This window comes from Agelaius phoeniceus, chromosome 2, assembly GCF_051311805.1.
Source record: "Agelaius phoeniceus isolate bAgePho1 chromosome 2, bAgePho1.hap1, whole genome shotgun sequence".
In the NCBI taxonomy this organism is placed as follows: Eukaryota; Metazoa; Chordata; class Aves; order Passeriformes; family Icteridae; genus Agelaius; species Agelaius phoeniceus.
Window position 1 is genome coordinate 7,844,211 of NC_135266.1, and position 11,219 is coordinate 7,855,429.

The 11,219-nt window shown below is 39.5% G+C and overlaps 1 protein-coding gene across 7 annotated transcripts in view; it reads left to right on the top strand.

Moving 5' to 3' along the window:
- The window catches only part of CASK (calcium/calmodulin dependent serine protein kinase), a 188,875-nt gene extending 184,905 nt beyond the window's left edge, over positions 1-3,970 (top strand). For all 7 annotated transcript variants that reach the window (XM_077171610.1, XM_077171627.1, XM_077171600.1 and 4 more), the window contains one exon: positions 281-3,970. In XM_077171610.1, coding sequence (XP_077027725.1) covers positions 281-457 — 177 coding nt within the window. In that variant the 3' untranslated portion in view covers positions 458-3,970. The remainder of the gene's footprint in view (positions 1-280) is intronic.
- Positions 3,971-11,219: the final 7,249 nt, after the last annotated feature.

The following is an 11,219-nucleotide window of genomic DNA, read 5'->3' on the forward strand; positions in this document are numbered from 1 at the left end:
AAGCTTTCATCCTCTACCTTGCTTTTTTAACTCTAGAGCTGTGTTTGTCTCCCAGAATGTCAATAACCGAGTGCTGTTTGAGTGTCAGCTTCCACTGGGAGCTGTGCCCTTTCTCCCATGTGATTCCCATAGCTGTAGGTGGGAGAGCTAAAGCACCTCAACTCCCTGAGGCCTTTTTGCCCGTTTCCTTCTCAGCTGAGGAGCTCTTGTGGGAGAGCATGAAAGAATCAAAAGAATCCAACTTTTGTTTTCTCCGTTTTCTCTCCCGGCCGCCGCACAGGATGAATCCCTTCAGCGCCTGCAGAAGGAGTCTGAGATCCTACAGAGAACATATGCACACTACTTTGACCTAACAATTATCAACAATGAGATTGATGAAACCATCAGGCACCTGGAGGAAGCCATCGAGCTCGTGTGTACAGCCTCCCAGTGGGTCCCGGTCTCCTGGGTCTACTAGACCAGGAATGAGAGAATTGAGGGAAAAAAAAAACCTGTCATTACTGGGAACCACCTCATACATGGAAAACCTCTTCGTTATTGACCTTGTGTCAACAGGTCTTGGCCCCTAGAGACTACCTAGATGTAGTGTGACCTAAAATATAATTATTGTCATGTCCGAATAGATAGGAGGAGGGGGAAAAAAAGATGAAACACTAATTTAAAGAGACAGTATCTTTTTTTTAATCATTTCTCCTAAACTTTAATAAAATGTATCTTTAAATGTATGTACTATTCAGTCTTTTGGAATGTTATATTTTTGGAAATCATAGCTTTTTATTTCAAGGGCCCCTAAAAACTGCACAAAATAGATGCTGCTTTCTATAATCTATTTTAATAGTAATAATAATATGATTCTGTTACCTTAACTTGGGGGTGGAACACTACATTCTTTTTAGAGTCTGATTTTATGGATTGGAATACTTTGCTTTCCTTTATTTATTTGAAGTAATTAGTCTAGTGGTTACAAAACAAATTCATAAATTTTAAAGGCCTTTTTTTTTTTTTCATGCTTTTTTTTTTTTTCTCTCCTAGGCTAGTATTTTTAAGTACTTTTTTGTGTAACATCCAGATAATGTGATACTGTCTCTTTGAAGAACTCTGTAAAAGTTTTAGAAATTTGAAATTGGGTCTTGACTCTTAATGCATGTGGACAGTCGCAAGCGTTCATGCCGTTGGTGTATCTGTGTTGATAAAACCTGTAATCTACAGCAAAGTACATTCCGTTCATGGGAACACGTACCCAAGGGAATAAAGCAAAATATTATTCTGACTAAGTTGTAAACCTATGCACATCCCTTGCATTTTGGGCAACTTTCTAAAAAAAAAGAAAAAAAAAAAAGAAAAACTGATTTTTATTAATAATAATCATGTAGTGAAATGTGTTTGTAATTTTGTCTCAATTTAATTTGTTGTAAGGTGGGAGGGGGCAATTACTGGTTTCACCATTTCAGATCTGTGTTGTCTGAGAGTATTAACGTTTTAATTAAGTTGAAGCAAAGAAATGCTGATTTTTAATATGTATGTAATTGTTTAAAGATGCACACATTTTAAAAGAAAATACTGTGCAATGAAGAAACCAGTTTAGACATTGCGATAAACTGACTATTCCAAAAGACTCATCTACAACAGCCCTGTAAATTCCTTTAAAAATGGTAATTGACTCTACAGTCTGACCAATTTTTTTTTATTTTAAATATACTTCCTTTTATGTGTTCAACAATTAAATGCTTTTGGGTCCTTCATTTCATCACAGGGAGTTTCAAGAGCAAATCAGTGACTCGTGCAGTGGGGAAAAGTGTCTTTAAGGGAAGCCTTTGTAGGAGCACAGCTTGCAGTCTGTCCCAGAGGCTCTGCTCCTCCTGGATCAGCACAGGCTTCCTTCCACAAAGCTGGAATTAGGGCAGAGCCAACTGAGAAAGTGTAACCATGGATGGACCTGGCACTTCATTTTCCTTCTTAGTGCCCTTGCTGGCCCACATGATCTGAATTTTCTCTGAAAATGGTTAAAGGCAGCAGGCATTGCCACCTCTTTTTAGGTGTCAGAAGCACACTGTTCCTTAAAATGACTTCTCAAAGTTTGGTTGGCTGTGCTGTTGTACAATAAGAATTTTAGTGTTCATATTTAAATGATACAGCGATACAGGATTTTTCCTCACAGTGGAACTTGCAGCTGGAGTTGGTCTGTGGGCTGTTCCAGTTGTTTGGGACCATTGCATGTGCAATCAGAAAAGGGTTCTCAAGGTTGAATCTTTCTCACAAGGGTAATCCTATTGCTAATTTTCTCCTGCCGACTCCTTCTGCAGGTTGGGTGGTCAAATATGTTTACAATTCTTGTAAAATCCACAGCTGCAATCTCAGTCTGGCTGTGCCTCCTCCCACCCAGCCAGGGCAGGCAGAGGTGTTTATTTCCTGCAGCATCCAGAGCCTGGCTTGCAGCCCACAGAAGGGAAGTTCATCCATCACTTTACCCCACCTGCTGAGTGCCCTTAGTGCCACAGCTGGAATCACAGTTCTGTGGCTGCATCCCAGAACAAGAGCTGTACCTGAATCCCTTGAGTTGGTGGTTTTGTGGCAAGGAAGGAATGAGAGAGTCACGTGGAGGGAAACAGGGGAGCTGTCAGAGGAGTTGTAGGTGCTCATCTGCTCTGGTTTAGCCCCACAAGGAGGGGATGGTGCAAACTGTGAACTATTCAGTGAGTAAGAGGTAATTTTTCAAGTAGCTGTGTTGTTTAGTCCTGGTGAAGCATAGCTGGTGTCCTGCAGGCAGCTGTTGCAGTGGTGAGTCCATGCTGGCTGAGCTCATGGAAGTGAAAGGGTTAATTCACTCTCAGAACTACCTCTTTTCCCAGCAAAGCACAAAGATGGGAAGACCTACTGAAAATCAAGCAGTGGAGTGTTTCTGATGTTAGAAATACAAACTTCTCTGGTGAGCATTGGTGTCTGACTTCAATGACATGTTTTTCATCTCAAATGTTTATGGCATTAAACAGGTAAAGTAATTTTGATAATTCAAGTATAGTCCATCATAAATGTTTTAACTACACTTTTGACTCTGTTAATGTGAATTTTTTGGAGTTCTGTGTATCCAGCTCATAAGGAAAGAAATCTCACAAAGCCCATGAGGGTGCTTCTGCCTTATGTAGATGACAATAAGTAGTGATTTGATGTAATTAATACCTTTTCTTCTCTTAAGTGGAACTACCATTCAGTTAATGCTACACAGTAGAAAGATTGACCTGGAGAGCTTTGTTTCTTTTATTACTGTATAACCTTTTATCAAGAGACAAAAACTGTAAAGCACACGCTTAGCATCCTCTCTTGCCTCCTCTTTACCACAGTCTGTTTTCCTTGGAGCCTTCAGTAGCAAAAGATTAAATTGGAAACCCTGCCTAGGCTTTAAGTTCAGCAGATCCAAAGCATACAGTGAGCTCCACGAGCAGATTTCAGCACAGTCCCAGACAGAGCAAGCCCAGGACTCCTCAGTCTGTCCAGTCCTCCCACCCTGCTCAAACCCTTCTGAATGTTTCTGTTGTTTGTGTGGTACATAGAGGGCAAAATTCTGCAGAAATTGAGCTGGAAGCTTCACCTGCATGGGGAAGGCTCCTGCAGGTGCAAAGCTGGTGTTATAGTTTGTTGTTTTTTTCAGTCTCCAAGTGGAGAAGGGTCCTCCTGGTACTGTAAATATCACTGCATAATTTGGAGCACCACATGGACTTCTCTAAATTTATGCTGAATGTGACCTCAGAAGCAGCCCTGGGATTGGGAAGAAACAAATATTTCTGTTTGCCCCTTTTATACTTTATTTTTGTACAGGGGCTCATAGATTTGTAAAGAAAACTTGACCTTATCAGTATGCTGCCTCTCAGTCTGACTGATGCCTGTGATTTCAAGGTGTTAAGTTGGTCCAATAAATGTTCATTAACCTCTGCTTCCATTTACCTAATAAAAGTACACTAGGTTACTCAGTGTCTCAGAGTGGTAAGATTATTGCATGGAAATGGTAGCCTAGCTTAGACTCCTGGCCACTGCCTGATGGACATCCTTAATCTCATCACTAAACCCAAATTCCTCCACGTGTTCTAGCAGTGGCTTTCTTTTTCTATGGTTTGGTGAAGAACAATGTTGTGCCATTCACCTCTGAAAGCAAACACCACTACCTCCCTCAGAAACTTCATGAGGAAGGTTACTCAGTTGACTTTGAAAACACAACAAAGAAGAAGGGGTGTGGCAACCTGAGCAACATTGGGCTGGTGTGCATACTCCAAACCTGGGTACCAGAGCCACTAGGAAAAGTTAAAGCACAGACTAAGCAGTGTTTGTTCCATTTTTATTCTTTTCTATAAGGAAGTTATTTCAGAGTGCTGTTACTTAACGAAATACTTGGAAATGCTGCCAGAGCTTCCAGGGTGCTTTGCAAATCTGCATTGAAATCCTAGATGCAAACAATTCTGGCCCCATTCTCTTCCACTGCCAACAGTATTCAACAATTTTAATGAAGGCTGTTAGAGCTCAATTTTAGGCTTTAAAATACTTCATAGAAAATTATTTTTGAAAACTACAGAAAAATATATCTATTTCCTGACTATTATAGTAAAAAGTTACCTGTTTTTATAAGCTAAATTGACAGAGGATGAGCTAAAGCAGGCACCATAAAAAGTCTGGGTTTTTATGTAAAGTATATTCATTTCCTTAATAGACCTGTCTCCCACACTAATTTCTTCTCACCTTTAATGAGCTCAGAGATAGACATAACTCTTACCAAGGAAACTGCTGCACATTATGTCAAATAGTCACATATAAATCAAAATATCTGCACAACAGGAAGCATGTCATTGGCCAACAGAACAGAAGTAAATTCTGAATAATTGTGCTTCATGTGTACACCATGGGGACAAGTGCTCAGGCTTAGGATAGAAGAGACTGTTTTTACTAATGCTACACAAAAAAATATAAAGCCACTTCCCACTTGTAAATGTTTGCAGTGTTTTGGGGTTTTTTGCTTGCTGATACAGTAAGTGCACCTATAGTAATTTCTACTTTCTTCCCCTTAAGTGATTTTTAACAATCTCCTGCTTTAATCCTGTGAAAGCTGGACTGAAGCAAGTACAAAAAGCTTCTTGACTCCTTACAATTTAGCCTCAGAGTTAAGCCTCTTTCTCAGACCTGTACATGAATAAATAATTAATTCTTACCTCAGAAATACATTTCTCAGGTAAGATTTTGGGCAGAAAGTTGATGGCCTCTCAGGTAATATTAACCTTTCTAAGCAAAAATAGTGGGAGGGGGGAGTGTTCATGCATTTCCATGCATCCTGCTGGATCTCTTAGCAACTACCATAGGACAACCAGGAACATTAAATCTTTAATAAGGCCACATCTCTGTGTTATTATTAAAATGTAGCATGAGCCTCCATTGGTGTTGTGGAAGATACCTGAACCAGTAGCTGTATGCTTTAAAGAATTCATGGTGATCATTAGCAAAGTAATACTTGCAAATTCTCCCTTAGCAGCAGCCCTAGCTTGCTTTAGTGTCTGCATAATGGAAACACCCATGAAGAAAGGTGGAATTTGCTCATTTTTAAGTGTAGCCCATCTCAAAGCTGGAACATGAGTCAGTGTTTGTCCATTGTTGGCCATCCAGGTGGAGCACTCATCATTCTTCCCAAAATGTAAATAGATGAAAAAGAGCAGAATTGCCTCATACTTGGGTCTGTCTGTGTTGCCACCTGCTTCCCCTCACAGTTACACACTCTTACAAACTTGATTTTAAGGTGCATTTTCCTACCAGTCAGAAAATGAGGTTTACCCCCAGTATTACTTGGTATCCTTCACTTAAAAGGTCTCTGGACGTTTATGTTCATCTCAAGCAGAGGAAACCTTCTGTGATCCTTGGCACACACTGCAATGGTCTGGAATTCCAGTTTCCAGCAGGGAAAAGATGTTCCTACCCTCTAAGGCAAAGCTCTGAAAGGGCTGAAATGCAAGTGGAGCAAAATCTTACAATGACATCTCACTGCCAGCCTTCATGACTTCACCCAGGGCTGTTTCAGCACATGACTGGGAAAAATGATGTGGTGAGACTCTGTGGCTGGAGCTGCCATGGGTAAAGTCAGACACTAGGAAAGAAACAGAGCAGAGAAAGGCAGAAGAGAAAGGAGGACACAAAGAGCAATAAGCTGAGAAGGTCGCACTCTGAAAACCAAAGTGGAATTTACTGAAAAGGAAGGGGACAGAAATCAAGAATTCTGAAACCTTTATTTACTATCCAAATACAATTTCCTCCTTGTATCACAAACCTCCTCCTGGGAACAAGAGTCATCCAGCATGGTTTCCAGAAACTGCTTGGTTTGAATGGATGTTGCAGGCTGCAGACACAAGGAAACACAGAATGACATTTTTCCTCCTCCTCCCAGCAGAGGACATGATGGGGCACTATTGAATATTAATCCCAGTATTACCTGGTGGGATGTGCCTGGGCTCGTCTGGCCCTCACTGCTGGGCCAAAGGCTGCAGCTGTGGTTGGTGTTTCACCCCAGAGACACCTTTGGCCGGCTGGATGCTGCAGCTGGGCACCCAGAACAAATCCAGGCATAGCAGAAACTCAGTTTCCCTCTGATGGAAAAGATTCAGGCGATGGTGAAGAGAAAGGAGAGGATTCTATCATAGAGTTTAAATCCAGAGTTTTATTCCAGAATGACAGACTCTGAATGTGGTAACAGCTCCCAATAGAACCCCAGGCCGCATGATCCCATCTCCTTTAAAGCCCGGGGACAGGGGGAGGGAAGGGACAGGTGAGGGATAACCAGGTGTGAGCAGGGGAAGGCTCAAGGGATAAAGACACTGGGACAGGCCAATGAGCCCGGACCTGAGGGGCATCTTTGGAACTTCTGCCAACCACACCATGACCCTGCTGGAATGTTGAGATTGATGGACAGCTCTGAGCAGGAGGGCAAAGGGGAAAGGAAAGCTTGGCACACCTGAGGGGCTGGGATGGGTGAAACAGGAAATCACACTGCAACAGGGCACCAGGAGAAAAGGGCAGCCCGGGTTTGCTCTTCAATGGGATGTGAAGAGGCAAAAAGGTCTGGTGGTCTCTCCTGTTCCCTCAGTGAGCTGGGGGCTGATCCCAGACCCCAGGGTCACCTTCAGAGGTGCCTCCATGCAATCATCACTGGGTATTGAAGAGCAACAAGAATTAAAACCATGCAAAAAGTTGGTTTGATTTTGTGGTTATTTTGTGGATAAGGTTTTTTGTTTGGATTTTTTTTTGAGAAAGTATAACAAGTATTACTGCCCTCTTCCAAAAAGCCACAAGACAGCTAATGGAAACCTGAGCTCCTTGCTCAATAATTACTGTCATTCATTGTTTCAATTCCACATCAATTGTACAGTTTCTTGTAGTAAAACTTCTATTGTGTTAGCTACACTTCATGGAATTCTTCCCAACCACACAGTTTGTTTCAAAGGTCTTACTCTAACCACTAATATATTAGAGAAATCAGGGTTGCAATTTATTTTAAATCCATTTCATATAACAAATTTGAAGTTACTGCAATGGATTTAAATAACTTTATATGTAAACAAAATTAAAAATGGATGGGTCTATCAGGTTTCTATTCACATCAGGAGCTTAATCTCCACTGGCCTTTAACAGGAGCAGGAAATTGCCTTAAGGAAAAGAAAAAAACTTTTTACAGAAAAGCATACATATGGAAATAAATTATGCAGAAAGTTGAACTAATTGAATATTAAATTATCTCTTTTGGTTTCATTATAAAGCCTCTTTTGAGGCTTTTTTAAGGAAAAAAGTTAATTTAGTTATTTTTATTTAGATTAATTCTTTTTAATTATTTTACTGCAGATAATCAAGCCTGTTATCAACTAGCTGATCTTATTTTTCCTTTTTCAGATTTTCTTCAGATATTGGGTCTACCAGACTTAATTTTTAATTCATGCATTAGGTAATTCTGAACAATAAAATAGTATTTTGAGACCCATAGCAGAAGGCAAGAGTTCATATGTAACAGAGTCAATTTCCCAGAGAATTTGTGCAAGCTTTGTCCCTGGAGGTTTTAAAAGGCTCTCGTGGATGAAGTCCTGAGCAATCCAGCCCATGATCAGAGCTGACCCTACTTTAAACCTGAGACCTCCAGAGATCTCTTCCAACTGAATTACCCTATTTAAAAAATCTGAAAAAATCAAAACTATTACTCAGCTCAGTCATCTTCAGTTCATGTGAATCTTTGTGCCAACAAAACCACATAGATACAAAAAAAAGATATTTAGTTGTGATCAAAAAAGCACTTCAGTAGTATTCTACCAACAACTGTAGCAGAGAAAATCCAGTTACTGGAATGGGAGATTCCAGGTAATGGAATTTGTCTCCATAGTTGTTTATATTTCATATATACAGGCAACTTTAATTATTCATATTTAGATTCTGTCATTATGCTACCACAAGTCAAATAGAGACTTGTTCAGCAGGTATTAAAATTTCACCCCAAAATTTAAAAAATGCACAGCACTGTACTTCTTATACCAAAACTGACTAACTACAGTAAAAAATAAGAAATCCAAAACAAATCCACAAATACAGTAAAGCTCATCAAGAAAGGTCTACAAGAAGGGGGGGAAAAGCAAGAAGTTTGCCTTTGCAAAAAAGATTTTAAAATATTTAAAGCCTTCATATTAAATTTGGAATAGAAATTAAGATCAGGTAAATGGGAGACAAAAAAAGATCTATTTTCAGTGAACATATTAATGAAATCAACCTAATAAATATAAATTAATTTTTTTTAAATAGCTGCAGGTAGAAAAAGAAAGAAACTGGGAACTTCTCAAAGTATAACAAAGCATCTTAGATGCAAGTAAGTAATTAGAGAATCAGATACTTTGTAAATTACACAGAATAAGGGAATCATTGAAGTTAGAAGAGACCCCTAAGAACATTGAGTCCAAACTTGGACATCATTATATCCAATAAACCTTTGCTCTCAATGCCACATCCAGTCCCAGTGCTCAACCATCTCTTCAGTGAAGAAATTGCTCCTGGAATTGCCTGAACCTTGGTGCAGCTTCACCTCCTTTTAAAAAGAGTATTAACAACAGCTTTGCTGCTGACTGCTCTCTTTTGATCTGGCCAAGCCGTGTATGTTGCTGCTTTTTTCAAAAGTTGTGTATATTATGGCCTGCTCTTTTATTTTTAATATCCCAATGTCACTGTATTTGTTTTATTTGCTATGAAAAAACTCTTTAAAAATAAACTAGGATAGTGAATTATTTAAAAGTGTTTGGAGGTAGAATGCCCAGCATTAGCCAGTCACTTTTCCCATAAAGAAAAATAAGTTTGTTCCTGGCATTAATAGGCATATTAACTGTGGTTAAAAGTGAGGCAGCAAGGCAATGGTAAAATATGTTACATATGCTCATTTTTTTCAGTAGACTTCCAATATATTTGTAGTTTTCAAGAGATACCTAATCTTACTGTGAAAAACCTGAACATTCTGAGCAGGTACCAAGCAATTCTAACCAACCCTGCTTGCAGGTAGGTCAGATTTTAGAGCCTGACATGACAATAGCTCCAGGTGTTTCCTTTAAAGGTGCAGCTGCACATCAGAGCAATTCAGAGCTGCCAACCTGAACATGCCACAGTTTCCACTGGGAGATGAGGCTCATGTATGATGAGCCTGTTTAGGGAAATTCTTATCTGGAAAGATCAAGGGTCTGCAGCATGTGCCTAAAACCTTTAGAAGGTTTTCCTAAATTCCTTTAAAAAAACACTTTATAGAGAAGTTCTGTAGACAATTTGAGTGCCCACATTTGTGAAAACCCTGCTGCAGCTCCCATTGCTTGAACCAAGGGGGTTGTACTCCATGGTTTTAAGAGCTGGTTTCCAACCTAAATGACTCTGTAATCAAAACTGGAATTATCAATTGGAAGTATTGTAATTGGAATTAAAATTTATTTAAAAGTGAATAAAAACTGCTCCTTTTTATCAAGGATGAAAGAGTCATTTGTGGGCGAATCCACTGGATGAATTTTCAGATGGCTCCAACACAATTGTCTGCTTTGCCTCTGCACAACCAACAGTTTCCTGAGAGGAGTTCAGAGCAAGGGGATGAAATTACAGAAGCCCTCATCTCTCAACTAACTTAACTGTGGAGTGAGAGATGGATGAATTGTTGTGTATTTCATTAACAAGCAACAAATATTACAGGTTGCAGTAATGTTACAGCACATACTACTGAATGCTGAAGAATCCACCCCAGGCTTATGCAGGAATAAAGTTTTTAAAACTTGGTCATTTTTCACTAAATTCAACAATTTCAATGTCTAAACATCTCCTTACTGTGCCTTACAGCCATTTTTGTTTACTAGGATGGATGTAACAAAAGCAACAAATCTGTGTCAAAACCACAACTCAGTAAGGATTATTGGATTATAAATCAGTAAAGATTTATGGAGTTACCCCATAGGTGAAAGAAGATAAATCCCACAAGGTTGTTTTTTGTTTATTACGAAAACTTTCAAAACTTCTTATTTTCATTTATTCTTAGAGGGAAAATGCAGACAAGTAAACTTTATAATGGATAAAAAAGATTTGTCTCTGAAATGTACAAGATACTAATCATGACAACCCTCCTCAAGTAAAATATTCTGTTTCTCCACTCATCAAAATAAGCATTTCAGTAAAGGCTTTAGAGTATTTCCCAAGTGTTAGGAAAGGAAAAGGAGAGAGATCCTGCTTCCAGGAAAATTCCTTGTTAATTTGAGCAGCTGCCCCTGCCCGGAGCAGCCTCCAAGGAATTTCAGTGCCAGTCATTTGAGAGTTCCACTCTGCCAACATCATCAATTTGGGATATTAAATTAGCAAGATTTCAGGTAGAAAATAAAATGTTTCAACTGTCTTGTGGGCTGCTGGACTCAATGTTACCCCTTTGGCTGTAATTTGTGATATTAAGCCTCTGAGGGCAATGGAAAGACTCAAAATAATTCAAGAATCTTTGACTTTCTGTCTTGAGGTGTACTTTTATTAATATGTTTTTAACATTTATCTGGTTTGATCATTGAAACAGCTAAAGAGTGAGAGATCCCTGGGGGTGCCACTCTCTACTTCCCCATTCTGCCTGTCCCAGCTGTGCTGCAGCTGGGTTGTTCTGTAGGCTCTGGGGCTGGCTGGGGTTCACATGCCCAGTCTCACATTAAAAAGGACCTTTTAGG